Here is a 27,907-nt window from a genome sequence, read left to right as displayed (position 1 = left end):
GTCTTTTCCTAGTCTTCAACATTGTCTTAAGTGTAGACCTGTTCCACTTGTGAGAATGTCAGATAAGCAAAATACTGTTATTTGAAGTGATTTATCGGAAGTGCTTTGAAATAGCATTGTTTGCCATTAAAATTGCCTAGAAGAAATGAAATTCCTGTGTGAGTTGCTAAAACCTTTTAAAAACAAATTTCTAGCTCCCTCATCTGCAGTTCTCTAGTAATAATAAAGGCTTAATGTGATGAGTTCAGCTTTATGCTCTAGCTAACATTTAATCTAAAGAAATATGGATAAATTAATAATTAAGGAAGATAACAAACATTTGTTGATTGCTTACTATCTGCCAAACCTTAAGCACTCTCATGACCCTTATACCATGCCAACCCCAATGTTTCAGCAAGTAGGCCATCATATATGACCTACCTACCTCAGCATCATGACCCCAGACCTATGGGTTTGTCTACTTACAGAGAAAGAGGTGGTTCCTGTTGTGATCAAGGATAATTTTATCACTGCCTCTGTCTTCTAGGCCAGAACCTGTCTTCCTCAGTTATTCCCTTTACTGTGAGTTTTCATTTTCTTGCTCTTACTTTTTTTCTTTTCTTTTTTTTTTTTTTTTTTTTTTTTGAGACAGAGTTTTACTCTGTTGCCCAGGCTGGAGTGCAGTGGCGCAGTCTTGGCTCACTGCAACCTCCGCCTCCCAAGTGAAAGCCATTCTCCTGCCTCAGCCTCCCGAGTAGCTGGAATTACAGGCACATGCCACCACATCCAGCTAATTTTTGTATTTTTAGTAGAGACGGGGTTTTGCCATGTTGGCCAGGCTGATCTCAAACTCCTTACCTCAGGTGATCTGCCCACCTTGGCCTCCCAAAGTGCTGGGATTACAGTCATGAGCCACTGCGCCCAGCCAATGTATTTTCAATTTGTACTTTCATCATACAGTGAGTTTTTCAGGACATCACCCTTTCATAAGTGAAGAAGAATCTATACAAACATGGTCCTCTTTAACTATCCTGAGAAAATAAAGCTTAGTGGCACTTAGACTTACAACTTACTATGAAAGGAAAGACTTTTTTAGTGCCTTTTTTTCTTTAAACATGATGGCATATTGTACATGTACATTCATAACTTTATCTTCTGTTTAGTATCAATATCTGTATAAACTATCCCATAGTTTAAAACCTAGACTTTAAAACCAAACTAGCTGACTTAGATTCTGATATTTTCTAACATTTCTAGGCCCTGTTTGGTTTTTGTTTTGTTTTGTTCTGTTTTTTGAGATGGGATCTCACTCTGTTGCCCAGGCTGGAGTACAGTGGCCTGAGCTCTGCTCACTGCAACCTCTACCTCCTGGGTTCAAGCGATTCTCCTGCCTCAGGCTCCCGAGTAGCTGGGGTCACAGGCACATGCCACCACGCCAGGCTAATTTTTGTATTTTTAGTACAGGCGGGGTTTCATCATGTTGGCTGGGCTGATCTCGAACTCCTGACCTCAAGTGATCCGCCCACCTTGGCCTCCCAAAGTGCAGGGATTACAGGTGTGAGCCACTGCACCCGGCCCAAGCCCAGTTTTTTGGGTTTTTTTTTTTTTTCCCTTAGTGAGGCTAATAGTACTTGCCTTATAGGATTTCTATGAGTTAAAAGAGCCTAGTGCGTAATAAGTAGTAGGTAATAGGCGTTATTGTTTTTATCTGTATTTTTAGGTGCTTGCATAGTATTCCATTGGTATGGGTATATCAACATTTATATAACCAATCTTTTTACTACAAATGTTGGTTGATGCCATTTTTCCTTTGGTGTTCCTTCTTCCCTTATCCATCTTCTGATTATAGTAACTATCACAGGCTGTGATCTCTGGCCTCCTGAATGCATTCTCTCTATTCCATTGCTTTACTAGATATGGGGAACAGGGGAGGGAGTAAAAATAAAAACATTCTTGTTACATAATGATGAATCCTGAATAACCATAGTCTGTCTTTGACTGCAGAGCTCTAACTGCCTACTTGACATCTCCTCTTAGGTATTTCAAAGACATACCAACTTCACATGTAAAATGGAATCTTTGATTCCCATCCTCATAAACGTATCTCCATGGGTATTCCCTCTCTTAGTAAAAAGCATTACAATTTGCTTAAGCCAAAAACCTGGGAGTCAGCGAGTCTCCTTGATTCTTCGTCTTCTTTTTTATGACAGGGGCTCACTCTGTCACCCAGGCTGGAGTGCAATGGCACAATCATGGCTCACTGCAATCTTGACCTCTTGGGCTCAAGCAATCTGCCTCAGTCTCCTGAGTAGCTGGGACTGTAGCACAGGCTACCACACCGGGCTAATTTTATTTTTTGTAGAGACAGGGTCTCCCTAATTGCCCAGGCTGGTCTCAAACTCCTGGGCTCAAGCTGTTTTTCCACCTCAGCCTCCTAAAGTGCTGAGATTACAGGCGTGAACCATTGCAGCCAGCCATGTTTTCCTCCTGTTATGTCCAGCATTCAATGTATCAGCAAGCCTTGTACAATACACCTCTCATCTGTGAGATCTACACAAACGCTTACACCCTTTCGTGTTTACGGTATCATCATCTTTGGCCTGTTTGCTTGCCTTAGCCTCCTAACCTTTATTTTTGCTATCTTGTCTTTTATAGTTTATTCTCCCCTAGCAGTGGTAGTTATAATATAGGCCGGGTGCGTTGTCTCGTTCCTGTGATCCCAGCACTTTGGGAGGCCGAGGCGGGTGGATCACCTGAGGTCAGGAGTTCGAGACCAGCCTGGCCAACATGGTGAAACCCCATCTCCACTAAAAATACAAAAATTAGCCGGGCCTGGTGGCACATGCCTGTAAGTCCAGCTACCCGGGAGGCTGAGGCAGGAGAGTTGCTGGAACCGGGGAGTCAGAGGCTGCAGTGAGCCAAGAATGCGCCACTGCACTCCTGCCTGAGCCACAGAGCGAGACTCTGTCTCAAAAAAAAAAAAAAGGATTATAATATAAATCAGATCCTAATAATCCCCTGTGTGAAACTTCATTATCTTCTCATTGAGCTTAGAATAAAATCAAAACTCCTACAAGACTGCTTGATTTGGCTCCTGCATACTTCTCAGATGGGGCCACTTCCACTCATTCATGCTTTAGACATAATGACCTTTCACTTCCATGCCACGCTTTTTCTACCCCAGGGCCTATGCACTTAACTGATCTTCTACCTGCTTGTCCCCTAACCAGCTTCTGCCTATCTTTAGATACCTGTTCTAATGTCATTTCTCGCCAGGTGGGGTGGCTCATGCCTTTAATCCTAGCACTTTGGGAGGCTGAGGTGGGAGGATTGTTTGAGTCCATTGTGAGACCACATCTCTAAATTTTTTTTTTTTAATTTAAAAATTAGCTGGGCATAGTGGTGTACACTTGCAGTCCCAGCTACTCGGGAGGCTGAGGCAGGAGGATCACTTGAGCCCAGGAGGTCAAGGCTGCAGTGAACTGCGATCGCACCACTGCGCTCCAGCCTGGGCAACAGAGCGAGAACCTGTCTCAAAAAAAAATAAAAATATAAATTTAAAAATTAAAAAAAAGTTGCTTGCTTCAGAGAGGCTTTCTGTAACCACCCACAAATTCAGTCACTTCATCATGTTACCCTCTGTTTTCTTCAATAACATTTTCCACTTTCAAAATAAATTGTGTTTACCTTGTTTTACTTGATAATTCCATTCACTCTCCTCTCAGAGTGTAATCTTCATGAAGCTGACTTTGTTCTGTTTATTGGCCTGTTCCCAGCATATGTCATGTAGTAATAATCACTTAGTAATTATTTGATACATGGATGAACAGCATATGGATCTTTTTTTTTTTTTTTTTTTTTTTGAGATGGAGTCATGCCCTGTTGCCCAGGCTGGAGTTCAGTGGCGTGATCTCAGCTCACTGCAATCTCCGCCTCCTGAGTTCAAGCAATTCTCCTCCCTCAGCCGCCTGAGTACGTGGGATCACAGGCACACACCACGCCCAGCTAATTTTTGTATTTTTAGTACAGACAGGGTTTCACCACGACCAAACTGGTCTTGAATTCCCAGACGCAGGTGACCCACCCACCTCAGCCTCCCAAAGTGCTGGGATTTCAGGCGTGAGCCACCACGCCCAGCACATATGAGTCTTTTTTTTTTTTTTTGAGACGGAGTCTCACTGTCGCCCAGGCTGGAGTACAGTGGCACGATCTCGGCTCGCTGCAGGCTCTGCCCGCCAGGCTTCACGCCATTCTCCTGCCTCAGCCTCCCGAGTAGCTGTGACTACAGGCGCCTGCCACCTCGCCTGGCTAATTTTTTGTATTTTTAGTACAGACGGGATTTCACCGTGTTAGCCAGGATGGTCTTGATCTCCTGACCTGGTGATCCACCCGCCTCGGCCTCCCAAAGTGCTTGGATTACAGGCGTAAGCCACCATGCCCGGCCCATATGAGTCTTATGATCTTTCTTTTACCTTTTTAGCCTCACCAATTCCTAGACCACTGTTATTAGTGTATTGAACCATACACAGTCTCATGACACAATATGTACTACATTGCTTCTTTGCTTTTGTTTTATTTTTAAATAGAGACAGGGTCTCGCTATGTTGCCAGGCTGGACTTGAACTCTTCGGCTCAACAGTTCTTCTGCCTCAACCTCCCAAATAATCAGGACCACAGTGCCTCTTTGCCTTTGTTCAAGCAGTTTCCTCTCCCTGAAATGTTACTGTCTCCCGGATCTACTTGGCAAGCACCAGTTTATCTTATGGTTTTCTGTGAAGCTTTTTCGAACCCTCTTCTCCAGTAGGATTGATTAGTAATTCTCTCCAGCCTAGCTTCCCACTAACTAATATTTAGGCTCCTATGGCATGGGGTCTTAATCAATTTTGTATCTACATGGTCTAGCAAGTAGCATGCACTCAATACATGTTTTAAAATATAATCTCATTTTATTCTCTTTTATCCTACTTTATAGAGCTTGGAAAACTTTATCTTGCCTAGATTAATGTTAGAAAAAGAATTTGTCTCTTTATCTTTCTGAATCCATAGTGTATGTTTTTCTCACTATATTCTATTTTTTTTTATTTGCTTTTTTTTTCTTCTTTGAGACAGAGTCTCACTCTGTCACCCAGGCTGGAGTGCAGTGGTGCAATCTCAGCTCACTGTCCCCTCTGCCTCCTGGGTTCAAGTGATTCTCCTGCCTCACTCAGCCTCCCGAACAGCTGGGATTACAGGTGTGTGCCACCACTCCTGGCTAATTTTTGTATTTTTGATAGAGATGAGGTTTCACCATGTTGGCTGGGCTAGTTTTGAACTCCTGACCTCAGGTGACTCGCCCACCTTGGCCTCCCAGAGTGCTGGGATTACAGGTGTCCTGACCTCTTGCTTTTATTTAATGTTTTGATGACTAGATCCAAATTGTTCTTTGAAAGAGAAATGCAGACCAGGCACAGTGGCTCACACCTGTAATCCCAGCACTTTGGGAGGCCGAGGTGGGTGGATCACTTGAGGTCGGGAGTTCAAGACCAGTCTGACCAGCATGGTGAAACCCCATCTCTACTAAAAATACAAAATATTAGCTGGGCGTGGTGGCAGGCGCCTGTAATCCCAGCTTCTCAGAAGGCTGAGGCAGGAGAATCACTTGAACCCAGGAGGGAGGCGAAGGTTGCACTCCAGCCTGAGCAACAGAGCGGGACTTCATCTCAAAAAAAAAGAGAGAAATTCAGTTTAAGATGTATTTTGTAATGCTAAAATGAGTTAGTGCTATTTGTTAATCTTTTATGTGCATAATGTCACTTGTTTTTAAATGTTTGTTCATAAATATTTAGTAATGTTCGTGAGAAGTAATAAAAGTCCCATCATCCAGCAAATTTTTTCAGCTAAGTGTGTCTTATAATAAGAAAAGCAGAACCTTTTTAAAAAATTTTTGATCTACTAAATTATTTCTCACAGGGCTATGGCATTTCCTCTGTGCCATCTGCTTCCAATTCTAAATCCATAAAAGAGAATAGTAATGCTGCCATCATCAAGAGATTTAACCATCACAGTGCCATGGTCCTGGCAGCTGGACTCAGAAAACAGTTAAGTATAAATGCAGAGGTACAGTAACTGGGCTTTTCAGGATATCCAGATGGAGTTGTGGTGTTGTTTTGCTTGTGGTTTTTAACGTTAACTTTTTTTTTTCCCTTTATTTTAAGAGAAACACAAAATGAACAAAATAGTGAGCCCAGCAACATGGATGGAAATTCCGGAGATGCAGACTGCTTTCAGCCAGCAGTCAAAAGGGTATGGGCAAAAAAATATGAACCATTTGGGGCTCAAGTTTCTCCAGATACTTTATGTGACTGCAAGTACTGTATACGCTTATTTCCTGTGACTCAGTTCTTCTGACTAAGATGTTAAGCATTTGGCTTAAAGTGTATAGCATTACAAAGAGTGTTTCCCTAGCTTTGGCTTGCCAGCCAACTTTCCATTGACTCTAGCCTGTTAGCCATTTTAATTGTTTTTTGTTTGTTTGTTTGTTTGTTTTCCCCACATGTACACATACATACAGATTGTTCTTATATGTGATTTTGTTCTCTGGGAATAAAATCTTCATTCAACAGAGGCAATATGACAGAAAAACCGAAGTTTCCTGTATATGATTTTTAAAAGAAAGTGAATTGGCCCTCATGTTAAACCTAGCATTTCAGAGCTGAAAGTGTCTTCTCATTAAATATTGAAGAAATCATTTGAGGGTGTGGAGAAGGATGGACAGAATTAGCTTCTTGTGTATTTATTTTTCTCCTGCAACTTTGCCACGCTATTTTGTACCTCCCTTCGTAATTATGATAAAGCTTTCTTAGAGAGCAGTCAGGCAATGTGTATTAAATGTTTAAAGCTTTACACCCTTAGTTCTACTTGTGGACATTTATTTCTTAAGAAAGATGTATACTAAGATTTAGATAGAAATATTCATTACAGTATCATAATAAAGACAGTAGCAAGGATTCTGTTATCTGTTGCATTGATACAATAGAGATTGATGCAACTGTTCATTATTTTGAAAGCATTAATGATATATTGCATCAAAGAGTTCACAGAACAGATTGTACAGTACAGTTTTACACACAAAAAAAATAGTTTGTGAGCTTTAAAAGGGCCTTCAAATGAATTTGCTAAACAGTTACCTTTGAATAAAGAGATTATGGGTAAATCTTAATTTCTTTCATTTATTTCAGTAATTTAATGTTTTTGTTGTTGTTGTTGTTTGTTTTTTTGAGACAGAGTCTTGCTCTGTCACCCTGACTAGAGTGCAGTGGTGCAATCTCAGCTCACTGCAATCTCAGCTCACTGCAATGTCTGCCTCCTGGATTCAAGCGATTCTTCTGCCTCAGCCTCCGGAGTAGCTGGGATTACAGGCGTGCACCACCACACCTGGCTAATTTTTGTGTTTTTAGTAGAGACGGAGTTTTGCCATATTGGCGAGGCTGGTCTAGAACTCCTAGCCTCATGTGATCCGCCCACCTTGGCCTCCCAAAATGCTGGGGTTACAGGCATGAGCCACTGTGCCGGCCTGTTTCAGTAACTTAATGTTTTTACAGGCATGTATTACCTATAAAATTAATAAAGCCAGTGAGGTATTTCTTTTTTGAACTAAAGCAAAGCTAACAATAAGTTATAGAGAAATTAGAGAAGAAATCTATTAAGTGATACTTTCTTTGTGTACTGTTGCACTGAGTACCCTTGATTCTTGGTGGTAAACAAGTTATCAGAAATTTCTTGGCCAGGAGCCGTGGCTCACACCTGTAGTCCCAGCACTTTGGGAGGCCAAGGTGGGCGGATCACTTGAGGTCAGAATTTCTAGACCAGCCTGGCCAGCATGGTGAAACCCTGTCTCTACTAAAAATACAAAAATTAGCCAGGCATGGTGACATGCACCTGTAATTCCAGCTACTTGGGAAGCTGAGGCAGGAAAATCACTTGAACCTGGCAGGCGGAGTTCTCAGTAAGCTGGGATCGCACCACTGCACTCCAGCCTGGATGACAGAGCAAGACTCTGTCTCAAAGAAAAAATAAAAAATATTTATTTATTTGTGTGAATTTTTACAATACAGATGCTTCTCGACTTAAATGGGGCTACATCCCAATAAACTCATCATAAGTTGCAAATACCATAAATCAAAAATGCATTGAATACACCTAATGTATGGAAACCATAGTTTAGCCTATCCTACTTTAAACGTGTTCCGAACACTTAGATTACCTATAGTTAGGCAGCATTACCTACTATAAAGCATATTTTGTAATAAAATGTTGAATATCTCATGTAACTCATTGAATACTGAAAGTGAAAAACAGAATGTATGGGTACTCAAAGTATGGTTTCTCTACTGAATGTGTATCACTTTGATACCATCATAAAGTTGAAAAATTCCAAGTCAAACCATCGTAAGTCAGGGGCTATCAGTATTCAGTAGTAAATGCTGGCTCTAACTATTCTTCCAAGTCAGTGGTTGACTGCTGTTTATTCTATAAAGGGTTACAATTTATAGATTCTCTCACTTGAAGAATGAGAGATTCAGAATTAATAGCAGACAGAGTCCCTACCTTGATGGAGCTTTCAGTTAAGTGTGAAAGTCAGGTGACCTAACTAGGCCTTGGCATAAGTTTAGGATTTGGATTGTTATGGGAGCTTGGGTAGGGACATGTCATAGGTAAGGCAACAGCAGGGGTAGAGATAAGCTTGGCATATGTCAAAAATCATGAAGACATCAGTAATCCTTGAAGTTGGCTGAAGGGTATAGAGTTGAGAAAGTAGTTAAAAAAAAAAAAAAAAAAGGCCGGGCACGGTGGCTCAAGCCTGTAATCCCAGCACTTTGGGAGGCCGAGGCGGGCGGATCACAAGGTCAGGAGATCGAGACCATCCTGGCAAACACGGTGAAACCCCGTCTCTACTAAAAATACAAAAAAATTAGCCGGGCGTGGTGGCAGGTGCCTGTAGTCCCAGCTACTCGGGAGGCTGAGGCAGGAGAATGGCGTGAACCCGGGAGGCAGAGAAAAAAAAAAAAAAAAAAAAAAAAAAGTCAGGCTGAGTCTAGGTAAGTATGTGTTTCTCTGAGTATCATGTGAGGTAAGATTTGTTCCTGTACCATAAAGGCACTATTTAGAATCTTAAAGCTGGAGCAATTTAAAACATTAAGTTTTCAGATTGACGTTTTTTGAGATATAGTTAATAACCTGAATGTTCTGATTCTAGTCTTGGTAGTCAATAAGAGTTGACCAGATGAATTTCATAGTTTTGTAGAGGATGAATATTGCAAGGCTGATTTGCACAAATGTTTACATAGATCATGTATCTTTCATAAGTAATATGTTTTTATTATTACAAGGCTATAAAAATTTAAACAGGTTGTTAATAGCACAGAGGGTAACAGATTAATAAAATTAATGAATAAAATTACTAAAAATAAAGAGTCCAGAAGTAAACCCAAATACATGGAGGAATTAAGCATATATATGATACATATGACATTTTAAAGATCAGTGGGAAAAGGTAAATTATTTTACAAATGGTGTTAGAAGGACTGATTGATAATTTTGTTAAAAGAAACTTAGATTCCCTATTTTACTCCTAATCCAAAATAAATTCTGAGTGGATCCAAGATTCAAGCAAAAATTAAGCCACAAGCTGAGCATGGTAGCATGTGTCTGTAATCTCCGCAATTTAGGAGACTGAGTTCGGGTGGGGAGGTGGTGATACGCGCCTAGAAAAAAAAAAAAATTAAGCCACAGATGTATAAGCAAAAAGCGGGCAAAGAGGTGGAATTTTTTTTTGTTTTGGATGAGGTCCCACTCTTGTCGCTCAGGCTGGAGCATAGTGGCGTGATCTCAGCTCACTGCAATCTCTGCCTCCCGGGTTCAAGCGATTCTCCTGCCTCAGCCTCCCAAGTAGCTGGGATTACAGGCACCTGCCGAGGAGATGGATTTGTTTATAATTAAAACAAAACAAAACAAAACAAAAAAACACCAAACTGGAAGATAAAGTATTTACAACACATAAAGTAAAAGACTGTTTCCTTAATATTTAAAAGTCTTATTTTTTAAAAAGTACCCAATATAAAAATAGTGGACAGCATAACAGATCATTCATTTGGGGAAAAAATAATAAAATGTAAACTTTCACCTACCAGATTGGCAAAAGTAAAAAGTTCAATAATACTTCATGCGGTCAGAATGTAAGAAAACTAGTATTCTTAAGTAGTTGTTGAGAAAATTGGTTCAACCATTTGTAGGATAGTCATCTCTAGGAAGAGAAGCTCATGGTGGGAAGACTTCATTTTTTACCCTCTGTACAGTTTTGTCTTTTCAGTCATGTTTATTGTGTAAGAGAAAGTTGTGACCAAATAAAAAGTACTGTGTTAATAATTATAGGTGAAATTACAAGAGTCCATTGAATATGAAGACTTGGGGAAAAATAATTCTGTAAAAACGATTGCACTAAACCTCAAGAAGTCAGATAGGTAAGTTTGGTCAATATTTAGCAGAATAGCTATGTAACACAATTCAGTCCAAAATATATCCTACAAGTATAGCACTCATGTTTTAATCAGTTTGTCACCATCAAAGTACAATATCCTTTTTTGTCTAGAATTTAGGCTTCTCAGGAAGCAAAAATGATCAAACCCATGACAATAAATGTTGGATCTTTCTGCTGTTGCTTTCTTATTGCCCTTATGGGAATTAAATTATTTTATTGAAATCTCTTTAGTTATCGTTTCTTGCCTTGAGGGGAGCTTAGTACTGACTGCTAAAATGTTGCAAAGACAAATGTTGAGCATGTTTACTGTGTGTGATTAGTAATTTCTTCTGTGCTAACCTGCAGGTATTATCATGGTCCAACTCCAATCCAGTCACTACAGTATGCAACAAGTCAGGACATTATTAATTCTTTTCAAAGTATTAGACAAGAAATGGAAGCTTATACACCCAAGTTAACTCAGGTAGGTGACTTCTACTGTTTGAAGGCCAGAATTCCCATAGTTCCTTCCTCAGTTTATGAGCACAAGCAGATTGAACTATACAACTAATATTTTAATTGGGCTTAAAGACATAGTTCTGCTAAATAAATTGAAAAAATCAAGAGGTAGCAAGAAAAGGTGTTTGGCATATTCAAGAGGCATCTGAAGATAAGATGATAATGAAAAAAAATAAGGTGATGAATTTTGTGATTTTTACTTCCGTATACTTTTATTGGGAAAATCTCCCAGGTTTCCAAATTCTGTCTGGACATTATTCTCTGAATATTCTGCATGACTCAGGCTTAAAATATGTAAAACAGCTCATCATTGTTCTTTGTTTCTCTTCGTACTTCAGTTGATCAGCAATTTGTCAGTTCTGCCTTCAATAATACTCCTTGATTCTATCACCCTTATTTAGGCAAACCTGGTTGATTTTCCATAATGCTACTGCAAGTTGTCTTTCTAAAATCACTTATTTTGGCCGGGCACAGTGGCTCACGCCTGTAATCCCAACACTTTGGGAGGCCGAGGTGGGTGGATCACGTGAGGTCAGAAGTTCAAGACCAGCCTGACCAACATGGTGAAACCCCATCTGTACCAAAAATTTAAAAATTAACTGGGCGTGGTGGCACACGCCTGTAATCCCAGCTACTCAAGAGGCTGAGGCAGGAGAATCACTTGAACCTGGGCGGCAGAGGTTACAGTGAGCTGACACCGTGCCATTGCACTCCAGCCTGGGCAACAAGAGCGAAGCTCCATCTCAAATAGATAAATAAATATTTAAATATTTAAAAATAAAAACATGTATTTTATCACTGCAGCTTGAAAACCTTCACTGCCTCACTTCACTGCGGTAGTCTGAGAGCTTTGTCTGGCCTGCAAAGCTCTTCATGGTCTGGCCCCAGCCCACTACTCGAGTCTCATCTTCAGCGATAGTCTCCACTACTCCCTTCCACACATGGCCAAGGGTTCCAGCCTAACACACTAAGCTGTCCAGAATCTTTGGATCACATTATCTCCTTCATGGTTCCGGTGCTTCGGCTCATGCTGTTTCTCCTTAGAATGCCCTTAGCCCTGTTTCTCCCCCAAGAAACTAATAATTACTCAAGACTCAGCTCCAGTTTCATTGCCTCTGGAAAGTAATCCTTAACTTGTGCAAAGAAGAATTTGTTTTTTCCTTTGCTCCGTTTTTATGAGCACTGAAGCACTGAGTGTATACCTATATTACAGTATTTATCACACATCAAGACTTAATTTTTTACTTTTTATTTTGAAATCTCAGATTTTACAGAAAGTGACAGAAAAATATGTTTTCCAACCCATTTTGAGAGAAGTTACAGGCATAATTTCCCTTTACCCCTAAATATTTCGAATTATATTTTCTTTTTTTTTTTGAGACAGAGTCTCACTCTGTCAACCAGGCTGGAGTGCAGTGGCGCGATCTCGGCTCACTGCAAGCTCCGCCTCCCGGGTTCACGCCATTCTCCTGCCTCAGCCTCCTGAGTAGCTGGGACTACAGGCGCCCGCCACCACGCCCGGCTAATTTTTTTGTATTTTTAGTAGAGACGGGGTTTCACCGTGGTCTCAATCTCCTGACCTCGTGATCCACCCGCCTCGGCCTCCCAAAGTACTGGGATTACAAGCATGAGCCACCACGCCCGGCCTCGAATTATATTTTCAAAAAAACTAAGACATTCTCTTAAATAACAATACAATTACAGAATTAGTAAGTTAACATTGATGATGTGTTATCTAGTCTATAGCTCTTACTACATTTTCACCAGTTATACCACTAATGTTCTACATAGCAAAAGAAAACTTTTCTTGGTCCAGCAGCCAAGCCAGGTTTATGAGTTGTATTTATTTATCATGTGTTTTTAGTCTCCTTTAAAATGGAATGATTTGTCAATCTTTGTCTTTTCATAACTTTGACACTGAAAGAGTACTGGGCAATTTTTTGTAGAATGACCTTAAATTTATCTAATGTTTCCCATGACTAGATTCACATTGGGCATTTTTGCCAGAATTCCACAGAAGTAATGTTGTATCCTACTCAGTGTGTCATATCAGGAGGCAAATGATTTGTGTATATCCTAGCTTGTGATATTAAATTTTTTCACTTGGTTAAAGGTAGTATTTGCCTGGTTTCTCCACCAAAAAGTTAACTATTTTTCCCTTTGTAATTAATAAATATCTTGTGGAGCTGTACTTTGAGACTATATAAATACCCCATTTGTCACCAAATTTTTTATTTTTATTTTTTAATATTATCTTTAGAGACAGGGTCTTGCTCTGATGCCCAGGCTGTAGTGCAGTGGCACAGTCATAGCTCCATTCAACCTCAGACTCCTAGACTCAAGCAATCCTCCTGCCTCAGCCTCCTGAGTAGCTGGGGTTATAGGCATGTGTCACCACACAACAAACTTTCATCTGGTAGTTTTTTTAGAATCATTGATGATTCTTGCCTGGAAGAGTGGTTGTTAAATGATGATTTTCTAATTCCATCAGCCCTTCTACGTTTATCAGCTGACATGAACGGAAGAGCATTCCCTTCTCCTCTGTTATTTATATCAGCATGGATTCATTTATTATTCTATGAGTTAAACACTATTGCTGTCTTTTTTTCTTTGTTTCTTTTTGTTTTTTGTTTTTTGAGATGGGGTCTCACTCTGTCACCCAGGCTGAAGTGCAGTGGCATGATCTCAGCCCACTGCAACCTCCACCTCCCTGGCTCAAGCGATCCTCCCACCTCAGCCCCCCAAGTAGCTGAAACCACAGGCACTCACCACCATGCCTGGCTAAGTTTTTGTATTTTTGGTAGAGACAGGGTTTTGCCATGTTGCCCTGGCTGGTCTTGACCTCCTGAGCTCAAGCAGTCCACCCACCTCGGCCTCCCAAAGTGCTGAGATTACAGGCCATTTTTTTCTTTTTCTTTTTCTTTTTTAATTTTTTTTATTATTTTTATTATTTTTTTTTTTTTGAGACAAGTCTTGCTCTGTTGCCCAGGCTGGAGTGCAGTGGCGCAATCCCTGCTCACTGCAAGCTCCGCCTCCCGGGTTCACGCCATTCTCTTGCCTCAGCCTCCGGAGTAGCTGGGACTACAGGCGCTCGCCACCACGCCCGGGTAATTTTTTTGTATTTTTAGTAGAGATGGGGTTTCACCGTGTTAGCCAGGATGGTCTCGATCTCCTGACCTCGTGATCCACCTGCCTCAGCCTCCCAAAGTGCTGGGATTACAGGCGTGAGCCACCAGTTCTGGCCTTTTTTCTTTTTATTAACCAAGGTACAACTTAACATACAGTAAAATAAATAAATAAATAAATTTACTTATTTATTTATTTATTTTGAGACAGGGTCTCACTTTGTCCCCCAGGCTGGAGTGCAGTGGCACAATCTTGGCTCACTGTAGCTTCGACTTCCCAGGTTCAAGCAATCCTCTCACCTCAGCCCTCCAAGTAGCTAAGTAGCTGGGACTCCAGGCGTGCGTCACCACCCCTGGCTAATTTTTATATTTTTGTGTGTAGACAGAGTTTCACCACGTTGCCCAGGCTGGTCTCGAACTCCTGAGCTCAAGCGATCCACCTGCCTCAGCCTCCCAAAATGAAATTTATATTTTTAAGTCTGCTATTCTACAAGTTTTGATAAACACATGCTGTTGTGTAGCCACCAACAAAATCAAGATTTTAAAAAACCGGTTCTGTCACCCCAGAAAGTCTACCCATGCCCCTTTATAGTCACACCCTTCCTACACCCTTCACACGGGCTCTCCTGTGTCTTTCTGACAATATCCCCATCATTCTTAGCCCCTCCTTACTTAATGGTATAGTAAGATAGATGTTCCAGGCTTATCTTATATCTGCTCTGTCCCAGGCATGGAATTTTCTTTTTAGCACTGAGTGGATTAAGGTAGGAACCAAGATCTGGGACCAGGCACAGTGACTCACACCTGTAGTCCCAGCACTTTGGAAGGCCGAGGCACGCAGATCACTTGAGAGTTCTAGACCACCCTGGCCAACATGGCAAAACCCCGTCTCTACCAAAAATACAAAAATTAACTGGGTATAGTGGTGCGTACCTTGTAGTCTCAGCTACTTGGGAGGCTGAGGCAGAAGAATTGCTTGAGCCTGGGAGGCGGAGGTTGCAGTGAGCCAAGATCACACCACTGAACTGCAGCCTGGGCAATAAGAGTGAGACTCTGTCTCAAAAAAAAAAAAAAATAAATATCTGGGCACTAGGTATACATTGGAGTGTCATTGTCCCTTCAGCAGAAAGCTAGAAAATACATATGTGTACATATATGCACACATAACCAACTTGGGATTATTTGACCAATTCTTTCAATGTAGACTATAGTTGTCCAATATCTGGCCCTTGGGCCCAAGTAGACCCACATAACTTTTGTCTTGGGGGTGGTGGTGTTTGTTTGATTTAGAGATGAGGTTTCTGTCACCCAGACTGGAGTACAGTAGCACTATCATAGCTTACTGCAACCTTGAACTCCTCGGCTCAGGCAATGCTCCCACCTCAGCCTCCTGAGTCACTAGGATTATAATTGTAAGCCACCATGCCCAGCTCTCCCCACGTAATTTTTTTACACTGTAGTCAATCTGCTTTGTTTTTTTTTTTTTTTTTTTTTGGAGTCAGGGTCTTGCTTTGTTGCCCAGACTGGAGTGCAGTGGGACCATCTCAGCTCACTGCAGCCTCAACTTCCCCAGGCTCAAATGATCTTCTCACCTCAGCCTCCCAAGTAGCTAGGAGGCTGCATGCACCACCATGCACCATGCACCATGCACCACCATGCCCAACTAATTTTTTTGTATTTTTTGTAGAGATAGGGTTTCACCATATTGCCCAGGCTGGTATCTGACAAAAGGAAAATAGGAATAAAGTGAGCTCCAATGTCCCCTTCACTTATGGTTGTCCCATACTGTACTTTTACACTAAGTTGAAAAAATGTTTTCATCCAATCTATACATGGATGGATTTCTTCTCATAAAAACTTCATTGGAAAATCTTAGAGATGCTAACCCTGCACTTGCTGTTTCACAAATTATTTGTTCCTCCCTATAGCAGTGCCTCCCTACAGTGCCTGGCACTTGATAGGCACTCATTGAATAGATAGGTCGATTTTTTCCTAAATGTTGATGTTGATACAGTGGGGAGTATATTTTTCCACCTTTTGGCTATATTTATTCACTTCCTTGAAAATTAAATGACAGTTAATAAATTTCTGCTCTGTTGATTTTTTTTCCCCCAATCTGCTATCAAGGGTATATGTTAGCAAAGCCAGGTGCAGAGTACACACCTGTAGTCTGTCCCAGCTACTCAGGAGGCTGAGGGAGGAGGATTGCTTGAGCCCAGGAGTTCAAGTTCAGCCTGGGCAACATAACAAGATTTTGTTTCTTAGAAAAATAAATTTAACAGAAATAAAGGATACAGGTTAACATGTTGTTTTACCTGTTTTCTTTCCTTAAACTCAATTTTACCTTCAATGGTAAGAGTTCTCAAGTTAAATTGAATTGGTACTTAAGAAAGGGCTTTAACTAGGCAAAACCTTGGGAGTTTTGAGGTCCCTGTGGACTTGCCTGGCATGCCTGGAAGATTTGTAGGTATCTTCTTTCTACACGGATTGTGTTTCTGCCCTCAAGGAAAATAGTTCACTTTGACCACTGTAAGTGATGTAGTATTTAAACAAAAGGAAAACACTTCATCTTTTGCTCTAAAACTAAAATGTTAAGAAAGAAAGGTGGCAAAAAAAAGGGAGGAAAACCAGTTTTAATGCATCTTCATTTTTTTCAGGTTCTCTCAAGTAGTGCTGCCAGTAGTACCATCACAGCACTGTCACCTGGAGGGGCACTTATGCAGGGAGGAACACAGCAAGCCATAAACCGTATGTGCCGGGCCATTTTCTACTACTTTCTGCCTAAATCAGCTTTAAAAAGCAAGCTGGGAGGAGTGCTGAACTTTTATTGGTTTTTCCTTGGAATAATCCTGGGATTTCTATTTTGTAGATTTGTTTTTATACATTCAGATTCTGAAACACATCTAGACAAGATCTTAGGTTTCAGAACTGTCTTACTTTACAAATAGTGGTACATTGCTAGTTTCTCTAATATCATACTAAAAGCTGCTTTCTTCTCCCCTACCTCTTAGAATAAAGGGGAAACCTGAAAGTTTCTTTCAAATCCCAAGAGCTTTTAAATTTTATGATCTCTCAGCCACAAAATTACTTACTTAGCTGAAAATAGCATATCCTGGTTTGGCATTGACAAAGAGTACACGTTCAAGTTTATTCTCTGGTCATTTTTTTCGAGACTGTATATGTTAAAATAGCTCTTAACCTATGGGCCTTGTTCTTCTTTTGCAGAGATGGTGCCAAATGATATTCAGTCTGAATTGAAACACTTATATGTAGCTGTTGGAGAACTTCTACGGCATTTCTGGTCCTGCTTTCCTGTTAATACGCCATTCCTAGAAGAAAAGGTTAGAACCAGTTCTGAAGACAGCCAGATAATTGTGGTAGTGACTTACAAGATGTTTTGAAATTGGAAGGTTTTATTAAGTCTTACCATGTGACAGACACTGGGATAACTCTTTTGCATACATCATTTCATGTAAACCTCACAGCATCTTTATGGAGTAGCTATTGGTATCCATTTTATAGAGTTGGAAACTAAGATCCAGACGAGTTCCATAACTAATAATCAGACAACTTAAAACTTGTATCTGCCTCCAAGCCACTGTGAATAGAGACCCAAAACAAATTATATCAGTAAAGTTATTTATATTTGATACGTTTTTCAGGGATAGCAAAATCCAAAATAAGAACTGACAACAAATATAGCACTAGCTTTTTAACACTAAAACCCCTTTAACCAATTAAAGGACAGTTGACAAATGGAAAAATGTAACATTAATAGTAATATTATAAATTGCTTTTATAAACCATGATTAAGTAAAAGATAAAGACCTCATTAAGAACAATAGGCAAACACTTTACAAGCAACTCACTAAAGAATGGAGTGGCCTAGGAAGATTACGGGGAAATGCTCACACTTACCAGTATGCAGATAAATTACAGCTACAGTAAAAGAACGTTTTGGCCAAGCACGGTGGCTCACACCTGTAATCCCAACACTTTGGTGGGGCTGAGGCAGGAGAATTGTTTGAGCCCAGGAGTTGGAGACCAGCCTGGACAACATAGCAAGACTCTGTCTCCAAAAACTATATAAATAAATTTTTTAAAAGAATATTTTTTTCACCTACTAATTTGCAAAAGAACAAAAATCTTAAAATGATCAATGTTGACCAAGTTGCCAAGAGTCCTTTCTTCCACTGCTAGTGATTTTTTAGATGCTTTTATTTCAGCATTCAAATGAAACTTCAAATGAAATTCAACATTTAGAAATTTAGGAAATAATAAGGAATGCAAATACTTAGCTAGAGATGGTCTACCACTGTCTAAGATAGAGGAAATGGCCTAAATATCTACCAGAAGGGGGTTGGTTAGAGAAGCATTTGGTATATTCATACATTGAAAGACAATAATTCTTTTATTTTATTTTATTTATTGAGACAGGGTCGCACGCTGTCACCCAGGCTGGAGTGCAGTGGAGTGATCTCAGCTCACTGCAGTCGCTACCTTCTGGGCTGAGGTGATTCTCCCACCCCAGCCTCTCTAGTAGCTGGGACTACAGGCATGAGCCACTACACTGGGCACTTTGGGAGGCCGAGGCAGGCAGATCACTTGAGCTCAGGAGTTTGAGACCAGCTTGGGCAACATGGCAGAACTCCGTCTCTACAAAAATTATGAAAAGTAGCTCAGGTGATCACCTGAGCCTAGAGAGGTCAAAGCTGCAGTGAGCCATGATCTTGCCACTGCACTCCAGCCTGGGTGACAGAGTGAGACCCTGTCTCTAAATGAATGAATAAGTGAATGAGTGACTGTGTAAATGAGTTGGGTTTTTTTGTTTGTTTTTGTTTTTTGAGATAGAGTCTCACTCTGTCGGCAGGCTGGAGTGCAGTGGTGTGATCTCGGTTCACTGCAGCCTCCACCTCCTGGGTTCAACCAATTTTCCTGCCTCAGCCTCCCGAGTAGCTGGGACTACAGGCGTGTGCCACCACGCCCAGCTAATTTTTGTATTTTTAGTGGAGATGGGGTTTCACCATGTTAGCCAGGATGGTCTCAATCTCTTGTCCTTGTGTTCTGCCCACCTCGGCCTCCCAAAGTGCTGGAATTACAGGCGTGAGCCACCACGCCCGGCCAAATGAGTATTTATGACTGAAAGATACTCACATTGAAGTGTTAACAATGTGATATAATTGGTATATTTTTATTTTATTTTTACATTTAAAAAAATTCTGCAAGAAAAGTAACTTTCATATGTAGAAGATTGTTTTTCTCTTGGTCTCTACAGCTTCTTTGAGATTTCTCTGTAATTTATTGTTTCTCATCTTTTTTAGGTAGTGAAAATGAAAAGTAATTTGGAACGATTCCAAGTTACGAAGCTCTGTCCATTCCAAGAAAAGATTCGGAGACAGTATTTAAGCACAAATGTAAGGCAGCAATCTGATTCTTGCCTGATCTTCTTTCTCTTTGTAGTAAAATGATGAAATTGACTTTGCTTTCATGTAAATGAGCAGATACTTAATTTTATTTTCTTTTTTTTTGAAACGGAGTCTCACTCTGTCACCCAGGCTGGAGTGCAGTGGCTCCATCTCAGCTCACTGCAACCTCCACCTCCTGGGTTCAAGCAATTCTCCTGCCTCAGCCTTCTGAGTAGCTGAGATTACAAGTGCATGCTGCCACATCCAGCTAATTTTTGTATTTTAGTAGAGACGGGGTTTCACCATCTTGGCCAGGCTGGTCTCAAACTCTTGACCTCAGATGATCAGCCCACCTCGGCCTCCCAAAGTGCTAGGATTATAGGCATGAGCCACTGCACCCAGCCAATACTTTATTTTCTGTTGCTCAAAGTACTATTTTTTAATATTGAAATGTGTCATGCCCAGCACTTTGGGAGGCCGAGGCGGGCGGATCACGAGGTCAGGAGATCGAGACCATCTTGGCTAACACAGTGAAATCCCGTCTCTACTAAAAATACAAAAAATTAGCCGGGCATGTTGGCGGGCGCCTGTAGTCCCAGCTACTCGGGAGGCTGAGGCAGGAGAATGGCATGAACCCGGGAGGCGGAGCTTGCAGTGAGCCGAGAGCGCGCCGCTGCATTCCAGCCTGGGCGACAGAGCGAGACTCCGTCTCAAAAAAAAAAAAAAGAGGGAGAAGGGTGGCACCACCGGGGGGGGGGGAGCTGGGAGGGTATTTTATACCCCTCTGAATGCACGACCGAGTTCAAGATAGTTTTTCCGACAAAAAAAAAAAAAAAAAAAAAAAAAGAAATGTGTCATGCATTCAGAAGTATATAAAATACATACATATTTTTAAAATAATAAAATAACTGTCTGTCTACTCACCAATCAGGAAAATTAGGAGAATGTTGCCATAACCCATAGATATTCCCTGAGTGCCCCTGTGCAGTTGCATACCACTCTCTCTTCCCTTCCAGAGGTAATGACTAACCAAAGCATTTGTGATAACCATCTCCATGCTTTCCCTTAGAAAAGTTTTACAATCTGGCCGGGTGCGGTGGCTCACGCCTGTAATCCCAGCACTTTGGGAGACCAAGGCAGGCCGATCACTTGAGGTCAGGAGTTTGAGACCAGTTCTGGCCAACATGGCGAAACCCTGTCTCTACTAAAAATACAAAAATTAGCCTGGCATGGTGGCCCATGCCTGTAGTCCCAGCTACTCAGGAGGCTGAGACAGGAGAATTGCTTGAACGTGGGAGACAGGGGTTGCGGTGAGCCAAGGTCATGCCACCGCACTCCAGCCTGGGTGACACAGTGAGACTCTGTCTCAAAAAGTTTTACAATCTATGTGTATGTTCTGAAAAATACATATTACTGATTTATTAATTGGGAAAACCTGAGTAGCAAGCACAAACCTAGCAGCGTAAGGAAAGATAGAATTGCCACTACTCACAGTAAGCAAAACTGTTCCTGGGTTCTATTTGGCATCAGCTTCCCTGATTGTTTACAGTGGGGAAGGTCAGTGGATGAGGTATTGAGAAGTGTCACTTTATGCCCAGCATTTTTACATTGTATTTAAAACAAGGTTAGAGCAACCATATCAGATCATTTGTATGTGCAGTTATACAAGCCCTCCTAGAGGTACCTTGGGAAGAATAGTACAGTCACGTGTTGCTTAACCACAGGGATATGTTCTAAACAATTCATTGACAGGCATTTTTGTTGTATGAACCTCACAGAGTGTACTTCAAACCTAGCTATATAGCCTACTATACTTCTAGGCTATATGGTGTAGCCTATTGCTCCTAGGCTACAAACCTATACAGCATAGTACTGTACTGAATACTGTAAACAGTTTTAACACAATGGTATTTGTGTATCTAAACATAGAAAAGTTGCAGTAAACATTCAGTATAAAAAATAAGAAGTGGTCCACCTGTAAAGGGCATTTACCATAAATAGAGCTTGCAGGACTGCAGGACTAGAAGTTGCTCTGGGTGACTCAGTGAGTGAATGTGAAGGCCTAGGACATTAACTATACACTACTGCAGAGTTTACTAACACTGTACACTTAGACTACATTAAATTTACAAAACAGCTTTTTTTTTTCAATAATAAATTAGCCTTAGCTTACTATAACATTTTTACCTTATAAACTTTTAAATATTTTTAAAGTTTTTCATTCTTTGGAATAACATTTAACCTAAAACACCCATTGTATAGCTGTACAAAAGTATTTTCTTTGTATTCTTATTCTATAAGCCTTTCTCTCCATATATATATATGTGTGTATATATATGTGCATATATATGTGTGTGTGTGTGTGTGTGTGTTTGAGACGGAGTCTAGTTGTGTCGCCCAGGCTGGAGTGCAGTGGCATGATCGCAACTTGTTGCAACCTCTGCCTCCTGGGTTCAGGCGATTCTGCTGCCTCAGCCTCCCGAGTAGCTGGGATTACAGATGCCCACCACCACGCCCAGCTAATTTTTGTATTTTTAGTAGAGACGGGGTTTCACTGTGTTTGGCCAGGTTGGTCTCGAGCTCCTGACCTCGTGATCCACCCACCTCGGCCTCACAAAGTGCTGGGATTACAGGCATGAGCCACCATGCCTGGTCCCTTTTTTCTATTTTTTTTTTTCTTTTTAAACTTTTGTTAAAAACTAAGACACAAACACACATTTGCCTAGGCCTACAGAGAGTCAGGATCCTCACTATCACTGTCTTCCACCTCCACATCTTGTCCCACTGAAAAATCTTCAGGGGCAGTAATGCACATGGAGCTGTCATCTCCTGTGATAACAATACCTTCTTCTGGAATACCTCCTGAAGGACCTGCCTAAGGCTATTTTACAGTTAACTTTTTTATGTATATAAATAGGAGTACACTGTAAATAATGATTTTAAAATACAGTAAATAGATAAACCAGTAACATATTCATTATCATTATCAAGTATTATGTCCTATACATAATTGTACATGCTATACTTTTATACAGCTGGCTACTTAATAGGTTCGTTTACACCAGCATCCCTACAAACGAGTGAATAATGTGCTGCTCTATGATGTTACGACATCACTAGATGATGGGAATTTCTCAGCTCTATTACAATCTGATGGGACCGCCATCATATATGCACATCATTATGTGGCACATGACTCGAGTTACAAATTTAAGATTCAGTATTCAATAAGTAGGATAATTAAAAGGGGAGTTTTACAATTGAAAGCTGAAAAATCATCAGCAAGATTTTTCGTATTTATTTCGTAAATATTCTAAGTGGGTTTTCTTAAAATACAAAACAGCATTACTTATAATCAGAATAGAAGCTTGGAGTGTCTTCTCACAGCAGGGCGAGGATGGCAGATAGGTTTCAGGTCATGTGCCTTCTCAATTAATTATAACTGCTTGGAGTGCTGTGTTGGAAAGGATGCTGAGGGCCAGGCGCGGTAGCTCACACCTTTAATCCCAGTACTTTGGGAGGCTGAGGCGGGTGGATCACCTGAGGTCAGGAGTTCGAGACCAGCCTGGCCAACACAGTGAAACCCCATCTCTACTAAAAATACAAAAAATTAGCCGGGTGTTGTGGCAAGTGCCTGTAATCCCACCTACTCAGGAAGTTGAGACAGGAGAATTGCTTGAACCTGGGAGGCGGAGATTGCAGTGAGCTGAGATCGCGCCATTGCATCTAGCCTAGGCAACAAGAGTGAAACTCCATCTCAAAAAAAAAAAGAAAGAAAAGGATGCTGAGGCCATGTGCAGCCTTACAGAAGGATATGGTGTTCATCTCTTCCAATTGATAATATAGATACTGCTGCCCATCAAGCAGAATAAGTAGTTTTTATAGTTTCCAGACAGCTAAATATTCCTATCCCCCATAATGATAAACAGGTATGGCACTAAGGGGAATTTTTTAAACTCTGTACCCCTCAGACCTAAACATTGACATCCCAAAAGAATGTAGGACTTCCTGATCTCCATCTCCATCCTCACAGACTTAGCAAAACTTTACTTCTAAACACATAAACACTGTCCACCTCCAAGGAGACATATTCCAGAGACTTCTACCTCAAAAGTCAGTATAAGCCAGATGTAGTGGTATGCACATATAGTCCCAGCTACTCAAGAGACTGAGGCAGGAGGATCACTTGAAATCAGGAGTTTGAGACTATAGTAAACTAAAATTGCACCTGTAAATAGCCACTGCACTCCAGCCTGGGCAACGTAGTGAGACCATGTCTCAAAAAATAAAAGATTCCATATGATCCTGTTGACTTCTAGCTATGTCCATGATGAGGGCAAAATTCTTAATCTATTCAAAGATCTATAGTCCTGACCCAAGACATGACATAGCACATTGTGTGAAGCATTGAAACCATTTAGGTTTTCTGTAATCTGCTGAGTTGTATTGAACTCCTGAAATGCTGGAGTTGGAAAAACCCTAAAAATAGCAAACTGTTTCACAAAATTGTGCAGAATTAACTGCAGGAGCTTTTGAAAATCAAAGATTCTTGGGTCTCATCCCAGGCCTGTTGAATCAGAATCTTCAGGAGAATAAGGCTTTTTTCCAATGTTCTGCCAAGATGTATATACAAGGCTGGGCACAGCGGCTCACGCCTGTAATCCCAGCACTTTGAGAGGCTGAGGCAGGAAGATTGCTTGAGCCCAGGAGTTCGAGACCAGCCTGGGCAACATAGCAAGAGTCCATCTCTACTATTTAAAAAAAAAAAAAAAATGTGGCCGGACATGGTGGCTTAGGCCTGTAATCCCAGCACTTTGGGAGGCTGAGGTGGGTGAATCACTTGAGGCCAGGAGTTCAAGACCAGCCTGGCCAACATGATGAAATCCCATCTCTACTAAAAATAGAAAAATTAGCCAGGTGTGGTGGCTCATGGTTGTAATCCTAGCTACTCGGGAGTCTGAGACACGAGAACTGCTTGGACCTGTGAGGTGGAGGCTGCAGTGAGCCAAAATCACACCACAGCACTCCAGCCTGGGTGACAGAGCAAGACTCTGTCTCAAAAAATAAAATAAAGTTTATACTACCATCCTGGCCTTAGTTGGCCGACCAGTATTCAAATCTAGAAAATCACAAATATAGTTCAGACCCCTCGTTTGACAGAAGGAATTGAGGCCTGGAGCACAATTGTGACTTTCATATTGTCCTATTGTTGGTTAATGACAGGACAGCCATTACAACCGCAGCCTTTTCACTGCCCCCTACTTTCTGTCTTTCCTTTCCATACAAAATGTGTCTGACAGCACCTTCTCAGAGGGCTTGCACATTGCCTCATTGACTGGGGAAATACAGAGGAGCTCCAAAACTACACTCTGAAGTATGTGCCAGATTTGGGTTGGAAGGATTAACTTCCCCTGCTTTTGCCCAGTTAAGTGTCTTGCTGTGTTTTTCAGTTGGTAAGTCACATAGAAGAGATGCTCCAGACAGCCTACAACAAGCTCCACACATGGCAGTCACGGCGTCTGATGAAGAAAACGTGAGGTAGCCATGATGCTTACAGGTTTTGTGAGATTGAGAGAACTATGACCTGCAGCAACTCTGGAAACCTGGCCTGACAGACAAGCAGATGACCTCACAGGAGTGAAAAGAAACATCTGCTCCACGCCAACTCCCAGAGCTGATGCTATTGTACTTGCACATTGGAGACTGAAAGGAAAGAAGGGACTAAATGCTGGGGAGGTAAATTAAGGCAGAACCAAATGAGCTAAGTTGCAAATATATATATATATACACACACATATATATGTACATGTGTATGTACATATATATATTTTAAAAGACTGTTTACTGCAGTTGCTCAGGAACTGCTTTTGATTCACATTAAGCTGCTTTCAGAAATTTAAAAAAAACACTTTTTAAAGGGTGCATTGATAAAATCTGAGGTTTTTTGGTTGTTGTTGTTTTTTCTGTGTACATTTTTTTCCTAAGTTTATGGCACAGGGTAGACCTTAAGTATTCCTCCTCCATCCTTCATTCTTCACCCTCCATTGGATCCTCAAGTTTTAATGAATTCCAATTATACCTTACATCAGCAAGTTAAAAAGAGTACTTTAAAATAAAGCAAAGGGAGACTGTTGCTCAACCATCAGGAAACAGTTGTCAGAAGACATCATTGGTCCTGTGTTTCCTACGGAAATAAGAAACAATAAATATTGCACTGAATGTTTGTGGTTTGGAGTCCCTGAATAATAAAGAGGGAACATATTTGCAGAAAGTTGCATAGGGTTTTTTTATGCAGAATTTTGTCAGAAGACAATGGCGCTGCATGTTTTTCTTTGAGTGCAAATGTACATTGCTAAGATTTTTTTAAGATGGCATGTGCTTTGAAAAGAGGATATTGCATTTTTAAGAGTTTAAAAATCTTATGAATGAGAAATATTAAAAAATCTTATTTTCACCTCTTTAGAAGAAATAAAAGATGTTTCTCCTATCTCTTTTTCTCTAGTATTTGACTGTTACTGTCCTTGGCGAATCGATAATCATTGCATAGTGACTGAAAAGCCTAAGTGCAAAAAAAACAAAGATGTTCTTGTTTCTGAACTTCGTGCCATATTTTGTTCCTAATGGGATCAACTTAATGTTTAAGACTTTAGATGTCTTGTATTAAAAATTACACAAAAAAAGTAAAACTTTTTATACTTACTCTTTTAACTCTGACACATCTCTGGTTTCTCATTATGTGTGAATTTCCTTGGGTGGGCTGCCTGAGAACTGTTCATTTTATTTTAGGCCATGTTACAAACTGGTTATCCTTCATATAATGACTGCTAAGGTCAGAACCTAAGCCAGGCATGGTGGCACATGCCCGTAGTTCCAACTACTTGGGAGGCTGAGGTAGGAGGATCACTTGAGCCCAGAAGTTCAAAAGTCCAGGCTGAGCAACATAGTGAGACTTCATCTCTTTTTTTACAGAAAAAAAATTTATCAAGACCTTGAACTGGTAAAGGGAAAGAGGCCACATCATTTTCTGCCTTTAGTCTTCCCATTTCTCTTTCAGATCAGTATAGTACTGGTATAATCCCTTAAAATTTACGCTTTCACAAAGTACTTTCAAATGTGTTACTGCCACAGTGGGGCAAATAGAAAAATGATTGAAATTTTAAAAAAATGGCTATTGGGAAAGGCAGACATAAGAAATAGAATGTTCTGTTGAGTGTTGTGTTGAAAATTAAGTTGTAAGCTGGGCATGGTGAGTCATACCTGTAATCCCAGCACTGTGGAAGGCCAAGGCAAGAGGATCACCTGAGCTCAGGAATTCAAGACCAGCCTGGGCAACAAAGCAAAACCTCATCTCTACTAAAAGTAAAAAAAAGTTAGCTGGGCGTGGTGGTATGTGCTTGTAGTTCCAGCTGCTCTGGAGGCCGAGGCGTGGGATTGCATGAGCCCAGGAGATTGAGGCTGCAATGAGCTGTGATCACACCACTACACTACAGCCTAGACAGTAAGACGAAGCCCTGTCTCAAAAAATAAATACATACATATATATATATATATAAAGCCTGAAGGAAAGACTTCATTTAAAAGAGCATTTCAGCTAAGTCTTGAAGGTTCTTCGAGTAAGATTTTGTGAGGTAGAGAAGAAAGTCATCTCCTAGACTGAGGGAAAAGCATGATGGTGAGAAGGTTTGAAAGACTGAAATGTGTTAGAAGAACAGGAAAAATGTGTTAGATTGGGGAGTTGGGAGTGACAAGGCTCAGAAAACCATTTTAATTCAGGTTGTGAATGGCCTTGTATGCTAAAGTAAAATACTCAGACCTTACCTATTAGGCATGGGAGAGTTGAGAAAATTTTAAGCAAGTTGCTTTTATGGGGGGGGGTTTCTGGTGGTGGGGGATTAGGCAGGGGGTTAAATAACTTGGCAATTAGGACAGATTTAGAAGACTTTTTGAATAAACCACACAGGAAACTTTCTACATTAAAATGAAGTCCTGGTAAATAGGAAGGGCCTGAGTAAAGGCATTTCTACAGTGTATGTGACCAACTCACAGGGAGTGAAGGAATCAAGGGTGATTCACGGAGATAGCTGTGAATTTCATGTCTAGCTTGCACTTGAAATATTTGAGCCTTGGATACTTTTAACAATGAACTTCAGCAGCTGTATAGGCCTTTTATGGCCCTTCACCTTCTCCTTGTGGAAAATAATAGCACCACTGATGGTTGAGGGCTGCCATAAACCAGCATTGTGCCAAACACTTTTTCTGCTGTATCTCACTTCCTTGCCAAAACTAAAGAACCAAGTAGATACTACGAGATTTTGTACAGATTAGAAATGGTTTAGCAGTTAAGTAATTACCCAAATTCACACAGCTAATAAGTGTCAGAGCTA

The 27,907-nt window shown here is 40.8% G+C and overlaps 1 protein-coding gene across 3 annotated transcripts in view; it reads left to right on the top strand.

Annotated features, from left to right (window-relative positions):
* GTF2H1 (general transcription factor IIH subunit 1) overlaps nucleotides 1-26,231 on the top strand; it is a 46,582-nt gene extending 20,351 nt beyond the window's left edge. For 2 of the 3 annotated variants that reach the window (XM_032166471.3, XM_032166472.2), the window contains 8 exons: nucleotides 5,929-6,056; nucleotides 6,174-6,261; nucleotides 10,390-10,478; nucleotides 10,841-10,958; nucleotides 16,776-16,866; nucleotides 17,344-17,459; nucleotides 19,440-19,532; nucleotides 24,974-26,231. In XM_032166471.3, coding sequence (XP_032022362.1) covers nucleotides 5,929-6,056; nucleotides 6,174-6,261; nucleotides 10,390-10,478; nucleotides 10,841-10,958; nucleotides 16,776-16,866; nucleotides 17,344-17,459; nucleotides 19,440-19,532; nucleotides 24,974-25,060 — 810 coding nt within the window. In that variant the 3' untranslated portion in view covers nucleotides 25,061-26,231. The remainder of the gene's footprint in view (nucleotides 1-5,928; nucleotides 6,057-6,173; nucleotides 6,262-10,389; nucleotides 10,479-10,840; nucleotides 10,959-16,775; nucleotides 16,867-17,343; nucleotides 17,460-19,439; nucleotides 19,533-24,973) is intronic. The other variant, XM_032166473.2, reaches the window with a different exon arrangement.
* Nucleotides 26,232-27,907: the final 1,676 nt, after the last annotated feature.

This window comes from Hylobates moloch, unplaced genomic scaffold, assembly GCF_009828535.3.
Source record: "Hylobates moloch isolate HMO894 unplaced genomic scaffold, HMol_V3 SCAFFOLD_11, whole genome shotgun sequence".
In the NCBI taxonomy this organism is placed as follows: domain Eukaryota; kingdom Metazoa; phylum Chordata; class Mammalia; order Primates; family Hylobatidae; genus Hylobates; species Hylobates moloch.
This window is presented reverse-complemented; position numbering and strand designations above follow the sequence as displayed.